At 37.7% G+C, this 24,503-nt stretch overlaps 1 protein-coding gene across 3 annotated transcripts in view; it reads right to left on the reverse strand.

The window, feature by feature from the left end:
- The window catches only part of mast1a (microtubule associated serine/threonine kinase 1a), a 56,728-nt gene that overhangs the window by 7,914 nt on the left and 24,311 nt on the right, over positions 1-24,503 (reverse strand). For 2 of the 3 annotated variants that reach the window (XM_065295310.2, XM_065295312.2), the window contains 19 exons: positions 22,804-22,892; positions 21,536-21,611; positions 18,800-18,872; positions 15,451-15,608; positions 14,491-14,566; positions 14,144-14,353; positions 13,832-13,933; positions 11,479-11,611; positions 8,179-8,246; positions 7,430-7,506; positions 6,947-7,155; positions 6,618-6,756; positions 4,945-5,077; positions 4,703-4,868; positions 4,322-4,423; positions 2,214-2,336; positions 2,024-2,133; positions 1,350-1,510; positions 20-282 (listed from right to left, as the gene is read on the reverse strand). In XM_065295310.2, the coding sequence (XP_065151382.2) occupies positions 20-282; positions 1,350-1,510; positions 2,024-2,133; positions 2,214-2,336; positions 4,322-4,423; positions 4,703-4,868; positions 4,945-5,077; positions 6,618-6,756; positions 6,947-7,155; positions 7,430-7,506; positions 8,179-8,246; positions 11,479-11,611; positions 13,832-13,933; positions 14,144-14,353; positions 14,491-14,566; positions 15,451-15,608; positions 18,800-18,872; positions 21,536-21,611; positions 22,804-22,892 (2,468 nt within the window). The remainder of the gene's footprint in view (positions 1-19; positions 283-1,349; positions 1,511-2,023; positions 2,134-2,213; positions 2,337-4,321; positions 4,424-4,702; positions 4,869-4,944; positions 5,078-6,617; positions 6,757-6,946; positions 7,156-7,429; positions 7,507-8,178; positions 8,247-11,478; positions 11,612-13,831; positions 13,934-14,143; positions 14,354-14,490; positions 14,567-15,450; positions 15,609-18,799; positions 18,873-21,535; positions 21,612-22,803; positions 22,893-24,503) is intronic. The other variant, XM_065295311.2, reaches the window with a different exon arrangement.

A 24,503-nucleotide genomic window follows, 5' to 3' on the forward strand; every position in this document is an offset into this window, starting at 1 on the left:
TGCATTCTAATAACTTCACCTGGCGCCTTACTGCCACTTGTTGACATCACTTCCTTCCCAGCATTCCTCTGTTCATTAGCACCTGGTGATGACGGAGCAGTAGCTTCCTCTACTGATGATCCAGAGGCCTTAGTGCCCCACAGTCGCGCCACAAGCTCTGCATCGCCCTCTTGAGAAGCAAACCGGTGCGTGTCCATGAGGGCTGAAAAACGTCGCCGGGCACCCATTGGAGGACTGCAGTCACCCTCCATATACAGAGACTCAGAGCATGACAGGCGCTTCCTGCGTAAATAAAACGGAAAGAAGAGGGAAGTTAATTTGCAACATGTTAGGAAAGGTTTCTTCCTTAAAGGGATAGTTCGGCCAAAAATGATATTAAACCCATGATTTACTCACCCCCAAGCTGTCCGAGTTGCATATGTCCATCGTTTTTCAGACAAACACATTTTCGGATATTTTATAAAATGTTTTAGATCTTTCAGTTGATTAAATGTAATGTTACGGGGTCCACCCATAGTCCACGACCTTCAAGTCCAAAAAAAGTGCGTCCATCCTTCACAAAATAAATCCAAACGGCTCCAGGATGATAAACAAAGGTCTTCTGAGGGTAATCCGCGCGGTGTTGTTGTAGAAATATCCATATTTAAAACTTTATTAACGAAAATAAATACCTTCCGGTAGCGCCACCATCTTAGTCGCGTCTGCATTAAGGAGAGAGTATTAGCGTAGTGTACGCACTTTTCTTAGTGACGTATGACAAATTCGGAGGACGGGGGCACAGAGCAGCAGCAGAGTAGCCTCCGTAGGCTGCGTAAGCTCTCATCCTGAATGCGGACGCGACTAAGATGGCGGCGCTACTGGAAGGTATTTAATTTCGTTAATAAAGTTTTAAATATGGATATTCCTACAACAACACAGCGCGGATTACCCTCAGAAGACCTTTGTTTATCATCCTGGAGCCGTTTGGATTTAATTTGTGAAGGATGGACGCAATTTTTTAGGACTTGAAGGTTGTGGACTATGGGTGGACCCCGTAACATTACATTTAATCAACTGAAAGATCTAAAACATTTTCTAAAATATCCGAAAATGTGTTTGTCTGAAAAACGACGGACATATGCAACTCGGACAGCTTGGGGGTGAGTAAATCATGGGTTTAATATCATTTTTGGCCGAACCATCCCTTTAAACTAAAATGCAAACTACATTTTGTGTCCTGAACCATTCCCAATAACTTTATTGAGTACTTGCTGTACTTCCAGATGCCATCCTAGACTTACGATTTCTTTCAATTTAAATTTGTTTTAAGGAATTCTCATTTCATTTCTGCCCATCACACACACACTTACATTTCGGGCGAGCTTGTCCTCCAGCTCTTGTCCCTCATACTGAAGCTGCCCAGACTCTCCCTCTTGGCCATTTTGTCATCACGCCGACCTTTGTGCTCTCTACGGGTGACTACAGGGGTCTTCTGCTCCAGCTGGGACAGGTGCTCCATACTGCTATACACCTGAAACCCAGATGTCCGAGGCAAGCGCTGCTTTACTAAGGTGTCCGACAGGCTAATAATCATTTAGTAATCAGGGGAATGTTTGTATATACATAACAGCAGTACTAATACCTCATCTCATGAATAAGATAATAATGTACGAATCAAACATCATGTGGGCCAAGGGAAATCTGATACAGAACAGTAAAATCACGTCCTTTACTCCTATTTGTAGTTTCAGAGTTGCGCCCCTTGGATTTGTCCTCTGGTTTTGTTCAATAATTTAAAGGTCACTTCATTGTAATGTAAACATATTACAATTCCTGACAATTCAGAAAAAGGAAAACCTTTCAGAGACTATGCATGTTAAACTTTTCTGATTATATTGATAAAAACCAAGTCCTCATCTTTCCTACATGAAACGAATCAACGATGACCTTGGATCCCATTAAACAAGGAGAAGAAAAAAAAGAAAAGGCAGATAGATACAAGAGGAGCAGTATGTGAGTGCTTTTCAGAAAGTGTCGGACTGACCTTGCTAAAACGTGGCGAGCAGGAGGAGAACTGTCGTATCTCGACCGGCTCATCGTCATTGGTGTCGTCCTCATCGTACGAGTTGATGTGCCGATAACGCTCGGACCGTGCTGTGGTGAGAGAGAAAGATGATGGTGTGAGATATTGTGATGGCGATCAAGGGCGAAAGCAAATGTGAGCAAATCCTCACTGTCAAAGTAGCTGGTGTCCTCCTCGGACTCCAGATGAGGGATGAACTCGGCTTTCTGCCTGAGTAACCCATTCCAGTCCAAGCCGGAGAAAAACGAGTGCTGTTTTACTTCGAATGCTCCACCTGTTGCACAAAATAAACAGAATATTCTAATTAGATACAGGTGCTTTGTTAATAGTTCACTCACCCTCATGATGTTCAATGTCTTTCTTACATCTATGGAACACAACCGGACAAATGAAGAGTTTGGTTCCAAAACGCAATAAATCCATTTTGACTAATTTTGGTAAAACTTGTTTTCTGTACCAAGAAAGTGACAAGATGAGAACCACTATTTTCTGTTACAAACGTTCAAATGGCATCTTTAGGTTATAATAACATAAAAAATTCAAATCCATAATTTGATTTTCAAAGATTTATTATAAAAACAGATTATTTTTTCCGCAAAATGCAATAAATCCATGACAAGTTTTTTTCAAAATGCTATGAATCTATTGAATCAATATATAAATGTGCATTCATCTTTGCCATGTTATATTCATTTAGTTGACTAGTTGTATACACTGATTAAAAAATAAATAAACATTAATGGCATTAATCAAAACACTTACTTTGTCATATTAAGAACACTGTCATTGCTGCTGTCATCCTTGGGACGTCGTCGCTGAACTTTTTTGACAGCGTTCAGCTGTACAATGTTTTGGTCCTGCTTGATTTTCGTTTGCTTTGAGTAAAATAATGTAAAGTTTTTTCATAAGATCCCCTGGGGTCAAAGTGTTAGCATGACAGAAGCTTAATGCTGTCGTGTGAGAACAAGCAACAACCGGCATTTTTCCTTCGCCCGAGTGCCTCTCACGTAAACTATTAGATTTTGATGGCTTACGTTTCTTCCCCGCCACTGAAAATCACCACAGGTTTATCAATGCCATTAAAGTATTATTTTGTTTTTGTTTGTTTGTTGATCACAAAGTACAAAGTAGATGAGGAAAACGAGGATTCTGCCATCTTCACTATTATTGTTTACAATGCGTGGAATGGTGCGCTGTGATTGGTTGAGCAGATTTATTGCATTCTGCAGAGAAGGAGGACTGGTGTTTGTCGTGGTTTGGAAAATAGGGAGAAAAGATGACAGAATAACATTGCGGATATCAGATTTTGCGTAAAATTAAGAATTTACTTTTTAATACTGACCTGATACAATACTGATTTTGGTGGAATTTTTTTTTTTAAATGTCGTTTATCGCGTTTTGGATCCAAACTCTTCAAATATTTCTTCTGTTTTCAGCCGTAAAGCTTCAAACATAACAAAAAACACTATAAAATCCCACAAATGATACATTAAAGTTAAATAGTCCTGTTACAGATTTAAAAACATTCAAATATGGTAAGTTAAAATTCACAAGATGTTGGATATCAATGTACAAGATCTCAGAAAACCCTAGGCCCCATTCGCCTTCATTGTAAGCACATGCTTTAAAACAGTTAGTTCCAATCCTTGATTCTGATTGGTCAATAGGTGTGTTTTATTTATAATAAAACACAGCTATGACCACTGCACCCAACGATTTTGTGTATCACTCCACACCCTTCACAGTTGGTCAGAGAAAATTTTTTTCAGCGGAAGTAAGGCTGTTACTGATTTAACTTCATGAAAGTTGCATTGATACATACTTCTTTGCTTTCATATTTCTAATGTGTGGTAACCGTTTTATAAAAGCAATAAGGTACTCAAGGCTAGTGCTGTAACATGAACAAGTCACGACTTATCGTTGTGCTTAACAACGGCACTATAAACGCGACTTTTCAGGACACAGCACAGCCTCGCTATTTTTTTAAATAAAGAAAAATCTCCTCCCTTCCTCGAAAAGATCTCTTTTTCTTTCCAATCACCAGGAAAGATCGCAGCGATTAGCAAATAGCAACATGACCCAACTTCCAACGATCCAATCAATACTCTACAAATTCAAGCCCCGCCTTAACTTTTTACTTTTTCATTTTAGAAGCCGTTTCACTCTGACGATCGCTACTTCCGTTCCATTGTGACTTTAAAAACGATGTTGTCTTGATAAATAGCACACTACTATTGGTAAACTTGGGTTGTGGCGTACCTGTGCCCAGTCGAACAAGCGGGTTGGTCTGCAGCAAGGCGGAAATCAGACCTTGAGCATCGCTAGGCAACGCCTCATCTCCATCTGGCCATTCGATATCATCTACATAAACAAACACACAGACATCAGCTGAGGATCTTCATCGCACTTCAGTTCATGGACTAACAGACCATTGCAAGAAAATACACAGAGGTGATTTCTAGAGAACCTAGTTTGTTTTTGCACTAATCAACACTGCTGTTACTAATCTTAGGGCAATGTTAACCATTTTAGCAACAGAGAGTGATACTTATCAAAAGTGAAGAAGCCAAGATTTACTTCTGTTTGAGACCACACCAATGCAAGGATGCAAGATACACTCACATTGACATGTCTGCTCACCTGTGATCACCTGGCCGAAAAGCTCCTCAGGTGTGTCTCCGAAAAACGGCACACAGCCTACAAGGAACTCGTAGAGAATGATGCCCATGGCCCACCAATCCACTGGCTTTCCATAGCCTTGCCTGAGAATGACTTCAGGGGCGATATACTCAGGTGTGCCACAAACCTAAAGAGACGGAGAAGGGGCGGATGAGCCACATCACAGGTTTTTGTGCTAGTAAATCACTTTTGAAGTTGTGTACCTGTTTGTCCAGGAACTCCCTGGCATCTTTCTCGATCCGTCCCTCGTACAGGTTAGTAGTCAGATTCATGAGCCCCATCTTTGACAAGCCAAAATCAGTCAGCTTAATGTGACCCATCGATGTGATCAACAAACTGTGGAGAAGAACCACGGGGCGTGAGGTAAATAAATACAGCAAGTTTCGGTGTCAACAGAAAACAACAGGCTTGATTTAACTTGAAATAATAACCTTTAAAGGTTTTCAACACACATTATGCAATGTTTAACAGATCAGTGGTTCACGTATTCAAAATTCAGAGTTCCCGCACCTTTTCATGAATAAACTTCATTGGGTTTTCCAGTCATTTGTGATTACTAAACGCTGATTTGCATAGAGATTGCACATTTGCGTATGAATTACTTTGGAGAACTGATTTTTTTGAATGATTAACCCAGGCCTACCAAATTACCTCACTGACTGTGAGAACCTGTTAAAAATAATTATTTTCAACTATTTACATGTGCATTCATTCATCTTTTAGGTCTTGTGTAATAATGGGACTTTCCATAGAAAAAATTAAGCCATAAAGGCATGGGGAGAGTTTGGAGGGGTGCTGGGGGGGGCACTGACCCCCCATACCAGAGCATAATATGCTTTTATCTGAGCGATTAATGAAATAAAAATATAAGAATTCATATTTTATTTGTCTAATTTTAATATTTATTGGATAGACGGAGTATGTTAAAGGAATAGTCTACTCATTTTCAATATTAAAATATGTTATTACCTTAACTAAGAACTGTTGAATCATCCCTCTATCATCTGTGTGTGTGCACGTAAGCGCTGGGGCGCGCTGCAACGCTACGATAGCATTTAGCTTAGCCCCATTCATTCAATGGTACCATTTAGAGATAAAGTTAGAAGTGACCAAACACATCAACGTTTTTCCTATTTAAGACGAGTAGTTATACGAGCAAGTTTGGTGGTACAAAATAAAACATAGCGCTTTTCTAAGCGGATTTAAAAGAGTAACTATATTTTATGGCGTAATAGCACTTTTGGGAGTACTTCGACTTGGCGCAGTAACACCCTCCCTCTCCCATTATGAGAGTGAGAAGGGGAGCGGACTTTTCAGGCGAGTCGAAGTACTCCCAAAAGTGCTATTACGCCATAAAATATAGTTCCTCTTTTAAATCCGCTTAGAAAAGCGCTACGTTTTATTTTGTACCACCAAACTTGCTCGTATAACTACTCGTCTTAAATAGGAAAAACGTTGATGTGTTTGGTCACTTCTAACTTCTCTATCTCTAAATGGCAGCATTGAATGAATGGGGCTAAGCTAAATGCTATCGTAGCGTCGCAGCGCGCTCCAGCGCTTACGTGCACACACACAGATGATAGAGGGATGATTCAACAGTTCTTAGTTAAGGTAATAACATATTTTAATATTGAAAATGAGTAGACTATTCCTTTAAGGTTTAAATGGTTTTAATTCATTTAAACCATATATAAAAACCATAAAGCTGCACTCTCTCGCTAATCTCAAAGTATTGCTGTACCCTTGTTTGCTGATAGGTGCCCCCCAGCACAAACGTGAAACTCTGCCTATGCATACAGGTTGGTAAACGTAAACAGAAATTGAATTTTTTGATCAACTATCCTGAGAGAGACACCTCTCTATTTCTCTTACTCACTTGTCTGGTTTAAGATCCCGATGTACGATGCCATAATTATGAATGTATTCAAGTGCCAAAACCGTCTCGGCAAAATACATCCGGGTCATCTCCACAGGCAGAGCTCCGATGTTCTTGAGAAGAGTCGCACAGTCGCCCCCTAAAGAAGAGAAATGGAGGCAATTTTGCATCCATCATGAAACAGTAACACTTAGTACATAATGCTATTTAAAAAGTTTGAAGCCTCACACTCAGAACTTATTCATTTAAATACTTTCCAACAATACACAACAAAACACGGTAACGCTCTGCTGATGTACTGCAGGGAAAGTGTGCATGTGACATCTTACCCTCTACGTACTCCATAACCATGCACAGGTGCCGGCGTGTCTCAAATGAGCAGAACATGCTGACCACGAAGGGATTCTCTGCGAAGGTCAGGATGTCCCGCTCCACAAACGCCTGCTGGATCTGGTTCCTCAGGATCAGGTTCTGCTTGTTGATCTTCTTCATGGCAAAGCGCTGTCGCGTATCTCTGTGTCTGACCAGATATACAGCTCTACAATAAAAGAGAGAGAGGGTTGTGCACAACCTTGACATTATTATGATTTGACCTGAGAATGCTTCAATTATTGTTCAGTTTCCAAATTTGAAATTAATTAGAATCGAGACAAGGAACCAAAAATGGTTCTCGCTGTGAGGGACATTTTAAGCACCTTTATTTTTAAAAGTGTAACTAATAAAATTCTGACATATGCCTTCAGATAAGTGTGTGTGTGTGTGTGTGTGTAATTTGACAGGTATAATGTCGCACTGTAAGTGAGTATTCTCACCCATATGCTCCATTGCTGATGAGTTTGATAGTCTGAAAGTCTGATTCACAGGGTGGTTTCATGGCTTTGAGCTTCCCCTGAGATGAAACCAGAGAAAACGTGATTCAGTACAGCGGAAATAAGTCGACTGGAGCATAATTTCATTTCAGATCCTTTCATCCTGATTCACTGCCGCTGGAATAATTACTCCAGTTGAGCTCATTCATTTATGAATATGCTTCTGTGATAAAGGGTGAGAGACCTGCACGCTTATATAAGACTGAATATGTGAAAGATTAATTTATTTTTCCCTGTATGCTATAATCATAAGCTTCACTTTAATTTCTAGCAAAAAGACCATTTGTGACCCTGGACCACAAAACCAGTCATAAGGGTCACCTGAAAGCTGAATAAATTAGATTTTCATAAATGTGTGGTTTGTTAGGACAGGACAACATTTGGCCAAGATACAACTATTTGAAATTCTGGGAAAAAGTTGTCCAAATGAAGTCCTTAGCAACACATATTAATGATAAATACATTTTTATATACTGAAATGTATAAAATTTCTTCATTGAACATGATCTTTACTTAATATCCTAATGATTTTTGGCATTAAAAAAAATCTACAATTCTGACCCATACAATACAGTATATTCTTTGCTAATGCTACAAATATACCTGTGCAACTTATGACTGGTTTTGTGGTCCAGGGTCACATTTATATTCATTATTTGGAGTTCCTGAAAAACAACACCACACAAACTCACTTCTGCAGAGTCGTCCGTTTCAGGCGTGTGTGGTCCTTCGCTGTCATAACTCTCCAAATTCACCACATCTACATAATCAAGATGATATTTGCTGTAAAATCTTTTAATACATTCATATACAACAAGCATTCACTGTATGGACACCATAGAGAGGAACTTAAAAAGTAAAAACAAACATGTGTTGTTATCGTCATTTTAAAGGGGTCATATTATGAGATTTAAAAAAAATGTAAAATAAGCATTTGTTCTCCCCATAGTGCTTATATGACGTTTTAGCTCAAAATACTCCACAGATAATTTATTATAACATGTTAAAATTGCCCTTTTGTAGGCCTGAGCAAAAATGTGCCGTTTTTGGGTGTGTCCTTTAAAATGCAAATGAGTTGATTAAATGCAACCACTGATTGGCATAATGGTGGTTTGTGGCAATTGAAACTTAATTGTGCTTTGAATTATTTTTCTCTCTTTCTCTCTGCACTAAATTGCAGTGCCGTGATTGGATAGTGCAGGTTAAGGGGCAGTATTATTTTAATTGGCCTTGCTACCTACATCACAAAACAGGCAAAATCTAAACAACCTAATTTTTCCAATGCTTGCACAAAATGGCATACCTACTGTAAGTTACTGGGTTGAGTTGATCTTTTTCAGATTTTCTAGATTCATAGAAGCCCTAGGGACCCAATTACAGCACTTAAACATGGAAAAACTCAGATTTTCAAGTTATGACCCAATAGCTTCAAGCTTTCGTCCAAAAATATAAAACGAAAATAAATGCCGCTCCGATTTAAAGCATGTTAATATAAGCAGAACAGAGGCTCACTGCCATGCGGTGTCTTACTGTTTTGCATATAATAGTTTTTATAACTTTACATACATTTTAGATAAAAATAGCTGTTAAATTTTATTCTGGAATGAAGAATATTGTTTTATTTTCATCAAATTTTGGTTTGCTGCTTAAGGGGCGGTCATACTAGACTTTTTGTTCCATTGACTTCCATTCATACGCATGCAAATGTTATTTCGCTGTGTAACAGAGTTCAAATCTGTTGAACTCTGACCTGTGAATTCATATCACCAGTATAAAAATGGTATGTTGCTGCATGATGTTTCTCTCTATAGAATAGCTAAAATGAACGAAGCCAAAAAAACTTATATTGACGACCCACTCCACGCCCATATTTCCAGTAAAGTCCCAAAAATACTTGCATGCTCAAAGTCTATTGTGACCAGCCCTTAAGGTGTGATTATTTTATTGGTTTGTATTTTTCCAATTATTACAATTATTACATTTATTAAATTAAATTTTTAATTCCAGTTAACACATTTTAGCCAAATGTATCGATTATTTTAAGTTTCAACCAAGAATATTCATTTCGATGCCCTACTACTATTTTTTAGAAGTGTAATGTTCCAAAACATGTTTGTGATTATTGTAACAATCTGGCTTTTAAACATTTGCAAATCTTCAAAAAAGTGCAATTTCTATTGGCCTAGAAATGCAGAATTTAAAAAAAAAATCATAACTGTACATAATCTTTCTGTCTTTGATTTACAATGTGATCTAGGATTTTTAGAAACCCCACGGTGCACACGGCATAATTAAAGGGACCATGACATGAAAATCTGACTTTTTCCATGTTTAAGTGCTATGACTGGGTCCCGAGTGCTTCTATCAACCTAGAAAATGTAAAAAAGATCAATCCAGTAACTTGGTTTTGGGAAACCATTCTCTACAAGCACATGAAAAATAGGTTGTTGAAATTTGGCTCTCCTTATGATGTCATAAGGAGCTCTTATGACATCATAAGGAGCACAGCACTCCCATTTAGTGCAGAGAAAAGCACAATTGAGTTTTAATCGCAAGAAACCACCATCATTGTGATCAGTGTTTGAATTTCATCAGCTCATTTGCATTTTAAAGAGACACACCCAAAACGGCACATTTTTGCACACACCTACAAAGTGGCAATTTAAACATGCTATAATAAAAGTATAAGGTGTTTTGAGCTAAAACTTCACACACTTACTCTGGGGACATCAAAGATTTATTTGACATCTTAAAAAAGTCTTGTGCCATGGCCCCTTTAACACATTTATACACCACAGTACATGAAAATATCATATTACTATAGTGTATATCCAAAAATATGGTATTACAATGGTAAATATTTGTATTTAGTGTATTTACAGACTAAACAATAAAACTAAATATATTATAGTCTAATGAATTAACAGGATGCTCTGCGCAATGCTCTTTAGTGAATAATTTCATCTTAAAGACATAAATAATTCACCATCTGTCTTTAATAAGCAGTTTAGCGGCATATTGCACAGTGGAGTCTAAAAACGACACCTTCGGTCACCAAGGCAACCGTGTAGTCTAGAGAGAAAAAACTGAAGCATCACTGATCTAAATAAAGATGAAAACAACAACATCAAAATAAAAACACAAACAGCGGGTTTATCTTTAGTAGCTGAATTGAGTATAATGACATTTGGGATTATAAACAAATAAACAGGGCATCTTCTGGAGTTGGGAAACAGAACAAATGTAAAGTGACTCAAACGTGTCAAAGCAATTTCACACCAGATTTGACGGAGCCAAGCTAATCGGTTTCCCCAGTGATGCTACAGTGTCAGACACGTGATAAATCGGCCGTTTCAAATCTGGGAGAGGATAAATTATGTGCCGGATTTCAAACCAGACAACATTACTCTTAACCCGGAGACAACTTCAGGGGAATGCTGTGCCAAACTCTGTGACGAGAGAGCATTCAATGAATTTAATTAAATCGTTAAAACTTCCACGTAATTCAATTAAGTTCATTCAACAAAAAATAACGTCTGAACAGATTTGGTCTAGCCTTTTTGCCCAAACGTAACTCCCAAGAAGCATTAAGGACGGGATATCGAATATATAACGCTAATGGATGATATTGCTGCAAAATAAAAATAGCTCATTCGCACCACCCTGCACAAATCAAGACATTTTTCTGTGTGTTTTGTAAAGTCTAGCTGTGCTGTGCAGGGACGAAAACCGATGAGTGGTCTGTAAGTGTATGTCTTTATAAAAACCCATTACTCGGAGCCGGCTGCTGTTTGCCAGATTCGCAGCACTACTTACACCTTTCCCTATGTTCCTGGCAAGAATACAAAATTCACGATCGCTCGTGTGCCTAACCTGTTTCATAATCTAAGTGTGACCCACATTTCCCTGCCTTCCTCTCTTCCTCTACTCTCGTTGCCTCTGGAGATCAAAGCGTTTCCTGTAAAGATGTTTAATGCATCTCTCTCTCGCACCTTCCAACGGATCTCTGGTCAATCCGAGCTGACTGATAATGTATCGTGGGATGTCTGCTTTTATTAGCTGCCCCTCTTTGGCGTGGTCCTCTGCCGCCTCCAAAAGATGGTAGAATTCTTCAGGGTTAAACTCCTGGAAAGAGAAATGGAGAAGGATTACTGGACAGCTCAATTGCTGCATTTAGCAGTCAAATATTATTTTGTATAATTGCCTCTTATATAGAGTATTGTGCAAAAGGCTTATAGGGCATACACACCAAACGCGAATTCAGCGATTTGCGCGAGTAGATTACATATAAAAATAAGACGCGAATAGACGCGACGATGCGAGTGACGCAAATTAGGTGGCGCAAAGACTCCTTTGAGGCGAATAGCTTGTGTTTTGGCACAAGTTGAAAGTATTTAACTCAAGCAAAAAATTTGAATGAAACCAAGTTAAATCCCGTGAGTAATCTAGAGCGAGGAACGCGATGCTTTGCATTTGGGGTGTAACCAGCATTAGGTCATCACCAGCTCTGTTGTTTTAGCAAAGTTTTAATGACCATCTACATTTACTTTTGCTCTCTTTTCTAAAATACAAACAAGAAATATGTACACAAAATCTAAAAGAAACAAAATTTTCATAACAAAATGTCAAAAAATCTATATTTACTATGACCTCTGATGTCACCAATCTTGAACTCTTTTGAAGAGTCCTGCATTTATTACATTTGAATTAGAAATTAGAATTTAATTTTATTTAGTTTAAGATAAATTTGTTGGCCCATCTGATTTGTTGGGAGTCGCGAGTCCGATACTTTGTATGTTTTTATTATTAGTAGTATTATTATGCTGCGTTCACACCAGCCGCGGTAGAGTCGTCAAGCGCGAGTAATTTCAATGTTAAGTCAATGTAAAGACGTGTTTACACGCATCTGGAAATCTTGTGGCGCAAATGAGACGTTTAGCGCGGCGCAGTAGACACAAATTGACGCATGAATGACGTGAATTCAACGTTGCAGCGAAAAATGCGCAAAAAATCTTTGGCGAAAAATCGCGCCGCGTTTACCAATCAGGAGCTTGCTCTAGTAGTGACGTGATTACAGGAAGTGAGGGGAGTCGCAGAAGCCCCTCCCATGACGCGAATTTCCGAATGAATGTCTCGAATGACTAGAATTTCACGCGTTAATAACGCGAGTAAACTCAAAATGTTCAAGCTCCAACTACGTGTAAATAATGCCGCCTCTGCCGCGTTTGGTGTGAATACAGCATAAGTGTTATTAATAATATTAAAAGTTCTCAGAATTAGAGACTTGTTTTAAAGCACTACACCAAACACGAGGCATCAGGTTCCTCTCTTTAGATAACTCACGGGATTTAACTTTGTGTCATGCGAATTGTTCGCTTGAGTTTAATATTTTCAAGTTTGAGGCGAATAGCGTGTGTTTTTGAGGCAATAGTACCAGCCGATTCGTGTCTTTCGTATTGCCCCACACGAGTTTGCGTCTATTCGTGTCTCTATCGTGGCTTTGCATTGACTTTGTATGTAATCTACTCGCGCAAATCATTGAATTCGCATTTGGTGTGTATGCCCCATTAGGCCATCATTAGATTTGTTGCTTTTGCAATGGTATATTGATCATATATAATTAATATAAATTAGTCATAGCACTTAATTAATAAAAATATTAAAAATATAAGCTGAATTGTCAAGTATTTAGGATAAACTCCCCCTCCACTTGAGCAATAGCAGGCAACGTAAATTAATTTAAATCCTAATTTCTAATTCTAATCAAATGACTTCAGTCTCCTCAAAATGTTTTGTTTTTCAGTTTCTGTGCATATTTACTCTATTTTTTGTTTGTATCTTAATAAAAAAAGTGAAAAATAAATATGGATGTACATTTAAACTTACCAACTTGCTAAAACAACAAGTGGTTGTGGTGGCTTAAGACTTTTGTACCGATATATATATATATATATATATATATTGTCCCTGAAAAGTACATATCGTTCGACCCCTAAAACATAATACACCTGGCATGATTATGTGATCAATTGTTCATTTCAAAATTCCCACCAAGTCGTCTCCCATCTAGAAAAAACCTGAAAATTCCCAGCATGCACCAATCGCTCCACTGATCAACATCGCTAGTGACGGCAGTATCAAACACACGTCGTGTTTGTGTTGAATAATACCAGCCAAGGTTTTGTTACTGAATCCTTTCAGCCTATTGCACTTTCTTTTTGTGACCCTTGGTGGCCCCATCAGCCAGTTGCCATGGCAACCATTGAACGTATGCCGAAGAGGCGATCATGCCTGTGGAAGGTGGTTTTAAGACGCGTGTATACAAGTGCATGTGTGGACTCTCACCAGGCATTCAAGCAGTCGGGCGGGACGAGAGATGATGATGAGGAGTTTCTTCACCAGCTCAGTGATGAAGGTCAGTTCTGTACTTTCTGATCGCTCATAAGCCTGATGGGTATAGAAAGCAAAAGAGATTCTTCAATAAGTTTCTTAAAATGTATTTATTTTTAAAATCTATTACATTTAAATAATTAAAGAACTGATTAAGGCCTTAACCAACCAAACATTTCCCACATTTTCTCATTTCAATCAGTGTCATATATAAATATATGAAGTGGGACATCCATTCACAGACATATCAGCTGAAATATATCTTACATCATGCAGAAGTCTCTCCAGGTTCTCCTGCAGCTCATAGAAGTAAACAGTGGTGATGAGGCCTTCGCGCGATTTGGTCAGGCAGTTTCGGGACAGCTCAGCGATCTGGTGGTGGATGAAGCTGAGGACCCCGTCGGCCAGCGGCAACACGTTCTCGGGCGAGTAGGACTCGATGAACTCAGCCAGGCGCTCCTCCATCTGAGCCGTGGCCTGGACACGACACACAGACAGCGTTTATAAGCATTTTTATGGTTGGTAGGTATTGCAAAAAGGCTCATTTTGAACCTTAAAATATGTGCCCATTCGGAAAGCTACTGTATGTAAATGTGCATGTGTGTGTATCTAACCTTAGGGAAGCGCTCCTTATATACATGGTTCATCATAACGATCTCATTGTCGTAGCAGGAAGGTGAGCGCCCGGGACTATAAAAAGACAGAGAAGAAAGTGAAGGACAAAACGAAGAGGAAGAGAAAGCTGAAGTGAAGAGGGATTCTCGCGAAATTAGACTGATGAGGTGTCATGAAACATTTTGATAAAAAAGTAAATGCTATCAAAATAAGAAGCATGCAATTACAAACATCTCTTCATGTACTATTTTGCACATAATTTCAAATGACATCATACAAACCAATTCTGTTGCTTTTTCCACATTTAAGGGGAAAATTTTCATTACCGCAATGTGTCCATGACTGGATTTGGGTTCTTTGACATGGAAATATTTATTATTAAAAAATCTATAAAATATAAAGGTTCATACTATAAACATTTACAGTAAAGAAACATGTGGTATTTGGTGATCATTGGTGAATGTAGAGACAATAATAAGGAATATGAATGTGTCCAATTTTCTCATCCTCCGCAACAATTTTCAATCATTGTTTAAGCCGTCAAGGAACTAACATTTAAAACAAAAATTGTTGGAAGGGAAACAATTGACTGTGACACTCAAGATGGCTACCAGGTAAGCAGTTCTTATTTTTTCTCTCTAGATAAAAGTTGAAATGTTGTTTGTCATAGTACCTAGACAACTTTTTAGTTCTCATTACCGAAACATGAGTTTGTAAATGCATATATTTAATGTTGCGGTAATGATAATTTTTAATAATGATAGTCTAAAAAATGTAAATAATTCTATAGAAAAAATTTTTTAATCCTCTAAAATTAATGGTTATAGTAATTTCAGAACTTAATCTTAAATGTGCAAAAAAATGGCTTCAAGGGCTTTTTAAAAATTCTGATGCTGGACACCTTCTAAATCTGGATTTTGTGACAATCACCCATGTATGTAAATCATGTGCATGTGTACCTGAGACTGCGAGAGCGCGGGCGCACATGCGGCGACCTGCGTCCATCGTCGTCAGTGATGCTCTCTGTGCTGCCGAAGTGTTTGGACAGGAAGTGCAGTTCGTCCAGTGTGGGCTGAAAGGGTAACTGATGCAGTCGCTCCTGAGACGAACTGGAAGACTGATGAAACAATACAACAATACAAGACCAATGATTAGACACACACATATCCTGTCATACATGTCCATACTCCATAATCCTGGCTTATCAATTGGGAAAAAAGACTACAGCTTTACAATAAGATCTTCACCTGCCCTGAAGCCTAAAACACAGCATGTTCAAATATTTAGAGGTAAACAGGATCCAATTTATATGGCTAACTCAAAAGGTTTTTAGAGAGAGAGATAGCCATGATGCCCTTAAGGTGTAGTGGTTAACTTTATTTATCTGTAGATCTTCTCTGCGTCTACAATAATTCCAGATTAGACTCTAATAATAAGATTACCAACCCAAATGATACAAATAACTTAGGTGTGTAAAACCTGTGGTAATGATTTTTGTCCTTGTTTAAGACTCCCTTCCTAAAGTCAATAAAAGGCTGTGAGCTACTATATTTCTCTCTCACCATCACTGACCAATGATACACAACACATCCTCTGCACAAACAAACCAAACATTTTTTATTTAAATTAAACCTACGTCTTCTGAAAACCACTTGCAAACACAAATTTCTTTAATGTGTTAATGTATTTCCTACTAGGGCTGGGTATCGATTCAGATGTTCCTGGGGTGCGTTTCCCAAAAGCATCGTTAGCCAACGAACATCGTAAGTTCCATCGTTACTAACATCGTTCAATGATTTGGTTTTCCCGAAACCATCGTTCAAACGAACATTCGCAAACTGCATCGCTAACTTGTGTCATTGGAATGACTGCTCGTTAGAAGCATCGTTCCTTGTTATTATCATTTGTAGACTTACGTTGATCATGCTTTTGAACAAAATAAGCAAAAAACATGTAGTACAGTCAATATCCATCATTCTAAATATATTACAATTTTATTTTACGTCTTTAAACTTGTAAAGCGAATGAAAGCGCTGCATTTGAAAACTGCGCAGGTGCGCAGAACTACGAGCTTTAAGACCCTGGGGAATCCCTGGGAGGAGTGACGTAAGTGGGAACTTGCGCGTGAATTAAATATCTTGAAAATAAACAATAGATAACTAAATCACGATAACAAAATCAGTCTTCCGATGCAATATATGTTATTTACAGCAATAATCTGACATAAAATCAATTTCCACAGATTAATAAGTATACTTCACCTCCCACGTGACATCATCAACTATGTTGTTAAACCAACATCGTTCAAACGACGAATGTGCGACAAAGTTACTATGCTTTCGGGAAACAGTCGTGACAAGGTAGTTTGTTTCTCCAATGATGCATTGTACTATTCAGCAACGAGTTACGTCGTTCTTTGGGAAACGCAACCCAGATCGATTTAATTTCGATTCACAAGCTATCAAATTGATTCGATTCTCGATTCAATTTTGACTCTCTGGGCGATTTTTATACTTGATTCTCGATTCAACTCAATGAATATAGATTTAATAAAAAAACTATATTTATAAAAAAGAACATAAGTTTACAAGGGTAATTAATAAAAAAGAAATTAAGAGCCACAAACCTGTATATGAAACTCTTTTATTTTAGGTACACTTGGGTGCATTTAAACAGAACCCATCTCTAATTTTCAAATGCATACAATTATGTTAAATACAATACAATTTTGATGCAAGATGAAAAATGTATGTTTAAAAACGTCAGAACAGTCTAGTGGAGAAGACTTATTAGATTAACTTTAATCTTACGTTCAATGTTTGTGGAAATAAATATGAAAAAAGAAAATCGTTTCGTGGCCTTTGAGAATCGATTTTCAGTTTTCACAAAAAAAAAAAGATTAATCAAAAATATTTTTTTTGCCCAGACCTATTTCCTACTGAAACAAAGGGAAACAAATGTGTGCTCTTTTTAGGTCCCCAATAATTTGCCTTTAATTTAAAGGAACACGGCAACTTTTTGGGACTTTAGCATATTCACTGTATCCCCCATTGTAGCTTTAAATCCACCCTATCAGCTTTTTTTAACTTTTTAACCATTTGGCAGATGCTCTTATAAACTTATGCTTATCCAGCTGTCGAGTCTTTCATTACATTATCTGTGTCTTAAACATTCGGTTCAGTTTTTCGTCGTCTCTCTGGCAGGTGTAGCGAATTGCTAAACAGAGCGTGTAAGAGAGCGTGACTTTTGAAATAATCCCGTGGATGGATCTTTTCCAAAAAATAATTAAATATACATGGTAATGTAACTCTGCTGAGACATCCATATTCATGAGAAGAATGTGCAGTCTAGCTCCTAAACTCTTCAGAAGTTTGTCTTTGATCTCAGAAAAACAAACACGCAGCAGGATTTACAATAGAAACTGAACCATTCTGATCAAAATCTAATTCATTCATTTTCATATACAATTCTGAACTACTGCAATAGATCTAAAGCAATGCTTCTTAAACTTTTTCAGTGTGTCCCACCTTGTGTACGGTGCATCCCGTCGTGGCCCCCCCAAAGAATATTCATGACATTGTAAAAAATTTTTAATTAATCAAAACATATTAAATTATAAAATGTAATGCTGTTGATTAGTTTTAATTACACAGAATTTAGATAAATTATTTGTATTTTATAAAATGTCAACCCCCTCCTCTGGTACAATCTTGGACCCCATTTTGAGAACCACTGATCTAAAAGATGCACAAAAAGTAACTGTGCCAAACTAAATAAGCATCCAAAATCTAGCATTTGTGAATCTACTTCATGCTAAATCATTTCAACCATTAAAAAGCTGACTTTAATAATTCACAGATTCCTAAATATTAATTCCTTGCATGTCTCGATTCGGTTTGAATTCAGTTTGGAAGTTATCCAATATCATTGTGGATGTACTTGGAGTACCAAGTTTTAGCAATACGGCATGTGTGGCTTAAAAAATTATGTCGGTATTAAACTAGGTATCAAAAGTCAAGTTTGAAAATACCACCCCTTAATCTGCACTATCCAACCATGGCACTGCCTATTATTGCAGATATCAGCTCATTTGCATGTTAAAGGACACACCCAAAATGACCCATTTTGCACACACCTACAAAGTGACAATTTTAACATGTTATAGTAAACTATCTATATGATATTTTGAGCTAAACTTTACATATGTACTCTGGGGACACCAAAGATTTATTTGACATCTTAAAAAAGTCTGAAATGTCTCCTTTAAAAGATGGTGCTAGTCTAAGAATCAGTCAATTTTTCATGTACCGTTGAGCTTGGTGTGTTGGTGCCATATCCGGAAGAAGGAAGAGAGGCCAAAGACCAGCGCCTGCCATCAGCCCTATAAAGAGAGAGAGAGAGAGAGAGAGTGAGAGAGAGAGCGAGAGACGGGGGGATTATAGTCAGCAAACTGAAATAGCATTTACCAGCAAAGGGCTAATGGGTTCATGCTAACCCAGGGGTTTTAAACTTTATTAAGCCAATGTGAATGTATTTATTGGGAAACGAGAAATAAACACCTAAAAAGTAGATGTAATAATTTTTCTTTGCCTTTCTTTCCAAATTTTTCTGGTAAAGTACCTCCTCGAAGCTACCTGGACCCCAGTTTGAAACCCCCTGTGCTAACCATCAGCCTTAACTTGGTTTGCTTGGAGAACCCATCAATGCCCCTCCTATGGCTTAAAGTCCATTTCTATAGTTTCATATAGCAGCAGGTTGCTAAGCAACCATCACATTTCTGCACTGTTTAGTGCTGATTTTAGTGAGGGCAACGTTCCCAGTAGGGTCATTAAAACTTTTATTTTACAACATTAAAGGGACCACAATCGAAAGAGCACCAGTGTGCCAGATCCACGTTAAAGACATCTAATGTTTTGGTGCAAACTAGTTTTAGTCTTTTAATCATTTCACATTCAACTCAAACGGCTATATTTTTTAAGTTGTTTATGTGACTGTGCCACTGTAGATTTAGTAGTTTGATTGCCACAGTATAGTAAAACAGACGCAGATACAGTAAAATTTTTTCGGTAACACTCACTACGTTAACATGCTTCCTCATAATGAGATTATAATGAGATTTTTTGGCCATATTGCGATTACACTTATGTAAACACAATTCTTCAATCAAAATAATGCAATTAAGCTCATAATCACAGCAAGTGTAATCGTATTAAAATGTGGCGTATGCCGATTTTAATCACAATAAACTATTGCAATTAAAATAATCCAGAGACAGCAGAAAGAACCAGACGGCAGCTTATACAACCGTTTAAGTGATGTCATAATATTCATCACAGCTTAAATATTTAAAAATAGGTCCAAGAAACAGGAAGTTACGTGCTTGTGATTTAAATTATATAGATTAAAACTGTGTCCAGTAACACATTTATATGTGAGTTCATCATTTGTGTTGTGTTGACTTTAAAAGGACTCTGTTGTTATTGATTCTTTGCGGAGTTTACCAGAAGTTAAAGGAACAGTATGTAGGATTGTGGCCAAAACTGGTATTGCAATCACAAAACTTGTGGCTAAAACTGGTACTGCAATCACACAACTGGTGGCCAATACACAAAATGACAACATAAACATCAGTTGGGGGCTGCAACTTCACTTTTTAAATGACAATATCCTGGCCAGACCACTGTTGTCAGTGATATAAGTATTTGAAATGAAAATGATTTCTTAATGTATAGTGACATATCAGGACCATTTTATGATTAATTGATATACATTTCTTACATACTGTTCCTTTAAGTTTGTTCCACAACAGCCGTTTGTTTATGTTGTTACTGAAATCTCATAATGAGATTATAATGAGTTTTGGCAATTTTTAATAAAAAAATAAATAGATTCAGTGCTTATTAAAATGTGCACTGTAAAAAGTGAAAGTTGGATTAAAGTAAAAATTATTTTAATTAATAATACTTAAAAATAAATTAAAATGTTCAGCTTAAATTTTAGGTGTTTCCAAATGAAGATTTTTTATTTTTTATTATATCACCTAAAATTTTTCACTTAAAGTGACAAAATTTAAGTTGAACATTTATTTTATTATTTATTGTTTAAGTTGAAAAAAAAAACATATATTTTTTTTAAATATTACCATTTAAAGTAATTTTTTAAGTAGATCCAGCTTTCATTTTTTACAGTGTAGTCCCTACTTAAAGCAGTGTTACTGAAATAAATAAAAAAATGAGCACTAAAATATTTTAATAAAAATAACAGACTCGTTTAGTTTTAAATAATAATTGTAGTTTTCAATAATATCAATTATATTATTTCATATAATAATTTTTTAATAATTTTATTTTTATTTTATAAATGATATTATGACATAAATATAACTAAGAGATAACTTATAGGATCAACTCTTTAGATAAATGAACTTGTTGAACTGATCAATCTGTATTCTGAGACTTACTGCAGTGGTAGACTAGACTATATTTTCTTTGTCGAGTGCTATATTTTATTTTCCCGTGTTTTCTCTGTAGCAGCAATTCTGTGTTTTTTGACACAATTGATCATACATGTTGTACAACCATCTCCGGCTAAAGATTTATATTAGCTGAATCCAATATTATTCCTCGCAGGGCACGAGTGCATAAGAGAGGAAAGAACGCACTGATCGATCGACTCTCTCTCGCCTTTAAGACAAACGGCCGGGTGACGGACTGTCGATCTCAGGGGAATGATGGGGAGATATGAGAGTTAGCCGTCTGGAGAATCTCATACCTCTGTCTCACAAACAGATAAATTTAGCATCACCAAATCCTTAAAGAAATATGACACAAAACAAAAAATAAACATCTACAATTTGAGCTTATGTTTTGAAACGATTCAATGCCAATTGAATTACTCAAAATATCTACCTTTGTGTTCATCAGAACAAAGATTTATAACAACATGACAGTGAGTACAGTAAATAATGACAGAATTTTTATTTTTAGGTGAATTATCCCTCTCGGGATATAAAAGAGCCTCTCGGCTGTTCTTTAGATTTTTTACCTTCTGGAAGACGCAAAGGAGAAGTGAGCCGGCGCACTGGGCGAGAACGTCCTGGGGCTGTCCAACGGGCTGCTTCCTATTAAATGACAAACACATGGAGTTAGTGTGAACCCTGAGGTGAGAGCAACATCCATTTAGGGAAGCCTTGCCATCTGCGGCCATCTCCAGGAAGCTATTTCAGTCATAAAAGACCTATCTACTTGAATGGGAGAAGACTAATATTTCTTAAATCACTGACTAAGGTACATATTTCTCACCAACAACTGAAGAGCTCAGATGCAAAATCCAATAAATGCCACCTCTGTGTTATACGTTCATCAAATACTTTCACTTAAAATCAGTTTTTGGTATGTAATCATTTTGAATTATATTAAGCCTTAAATTTCTGCATAATTAAAGGGCGTGGCCACTTGATTGACAGGTGGATTGCTGCCACTGCCACTACCGTCAAGCTAGGCGGGCATGGTTTCAGCAACTAGCAACTCAGCTCCACCCACATTCCACCTCTATGCCCATTTTTGGTTATCCGGGGGTGACGTGCAGTGACACACTGCCAAGGGGCGTGGCCACTTGATTGACAGGTGGATTGCTGCCGCTGCCACTACCGTCAAGCTAGGCGGGCATGGTTTCAGCAACCAGCAACTCAGCTCCACCCACATTCCACCTCTATGCCCATTTTTGGTTATCCGGGTGTGACGTGCGGTGATGCACTGCCAAGATGGTGACAGCTGGCTCCCCCCACTTTGCATATCAAAAATGCTCTTTAGAAACGTAGTGGCGACATCACAGACACTACATCCATGTTTTATAATCTATCCTATTATTATATTATCTATTATAATCATCAGTCTTTAATAGACAGGCTTTAAGGGGCTGTAATCCCTGTACGAGTCCCTCTTTGGGGCACTTGTAGCCTAGTGGTTAGAGGGTCGGGCTTGAAACCCAAGAGTTGCTGGTTCGAATCTCACGGCTGGCGATTGCTGCCCACTGGTCTGGGTATGTATGTCCTTACACTCACTGGGATGGGTTAAATGCAGAGGTCACATTTCGAGTATGCGTTGCATACTTTTTTTTACTTTTGACTAATGATTGGCTCTTTTATTAGAAGGCGCGACTTTCGTTGTTAGAGTGGCCTTACTAGCTAGCATTCATAGTAATATAACTGCAGCACTTTATTAATATCTATTATCTTGCGTGGAAGGTGCTGGTATCTTGATGATGACATCATACTGTAGGTAAAGATAATGTGATCATGGAGGAAGACTCACCTATGTGTCCTGGTAGAGGAGAATGAGGCCGTGGTAAGGTAGGAGATGTGCTGGTTAGGATCAGACTCTTCCGATTACTGGTGCGACAACTAAAAAAAAGAAACACACAACTATGATACACACCTGGCGAACCATTATTTGTATCCAGACTGCTGCAAATAATTTTTTTTATTAAAGTTGCATAATGCATCAATGTAAATCATTCAATGTTAATTTAACCACAAATGCATAGGTGCACTAACATGCAAAATGATTACCATGACACAGGCTGAATAAAAAAAAGGATATGCATAAACAGCACAGGTGCACCTTTGCATTTGGCAGACAGTGCATTGCAAGGTATACATTTTATCAGTACATGTGTTTTCCCTGGAATCAAACTCATGACCTTCTGCACAGCAATGCAACACCGATTCAGAGACATATGGACCAAGACATATCCTACAAAATTCCTGATTCATCCTCAAGTCCAAATTCAGTAAAGATCTTCCAGCCACTGAAAACTGCTGAGTCACATGGGAAATAAAGTTACAGCAGGACACGAGGAAATAAAACCAGATGCTGCCACGGCAACAACGCCGACAGCCAAGAGGGAAAAATCTGTCTCTCCATTGGTCGTTTAGGCCTTCATCACATCCAATGAAATGCAAACTCCTTGACGCAGCCAATAAACTCATTTCTTGACATGATGCAATGATCTGAAAGTTAATTTCCATAATGTGAGTTGAGGAATATTTAGGAGTTTTGTTAATCACACCTGATCACGTGTGCAAAGGTGTGTGCACGTTTGTGTGTGTATTGATTGAACTCTGGTTTGATCATTTCTCTGCTGTGTGTCCTCCCAACGGCTTTGCTTTTATCTGTTTCTTGTAGTTCCTCAGGCTACATATGACTATAGACTCCCATCTTCAAGTGTTTGTGTATATAGCAGAGAGAAAGAGAGAGAGTATAACATTTCCACAAGTTACATGAATCATTTGAGATCTGTCAAGAACAAATTAGGGGTCAGTGTGCAACCACTTCACAAACGTCTCTGAAGTTCATAACAATAATGGCAAACACATTCTTATTATCAAGCAAAACTCTTGGACGTCTTTTAAAGGCTTTATGTCGTAAACCTTGCATATATTTTTGGCTTTGTGTTGTTTCCAGGTGGACAGTTCACCCAAAAATGATATTCAAAAATGAAAATGGTTACAAACATTCCTTAAAATATCTTTCTCTGTGTTTATCAAAACAAAGAAATGTGAGTAACAACATGAGGGCGAGTAAATGATGACAGAATCAGAGGACGACTTTCAAAGCTGCCTAAGTGTTTCCAGAAAAGTGTGCCATATGTATGTCAGACGTTCAGCTGACGGTCCTGAGGCTGAGACTAGACTCCTGCTAGCATCTAATCCAGTTTAGATGTTAACCCATTAACCTCACATACTCACAGACAGACAAACACTGCATTAGTGTAGTACTGTATATAGATTGTAATATAATCTATGTCTTATTCTTTGGAGAAGTCAGACTGAAGATTTACTTATACAGAATACAAATCTTCAGCTGCTATATTATTGTTTTTGGAGAAATTAATATATACTATAAAAACAATGCTGAGTTATTTTCGTCCCGTGTCAAAAAAACTGTGTTTACCTGTGCCGTGTTGTTTGTTTGGGTTTGTTTTAACACATTGTCAGGTTAGATGTGACTCG

The sequence above is a fragment of the Paramisgurnus dabryanus genome, chromosome 4 (assembly GCF_030506205.2).
Source record: "Paramisgurnus dabryanus chromosome 4, PD_genome_1.1, whole genome shotgun sequence".
Classification (NCBI taxonomy): Eukaryota; Metazoa; Chordata; class Actinopteri; order Cypriniformes; family Cobitidae; genus Paramisgurnus; species Paramisgurnus dabryanus.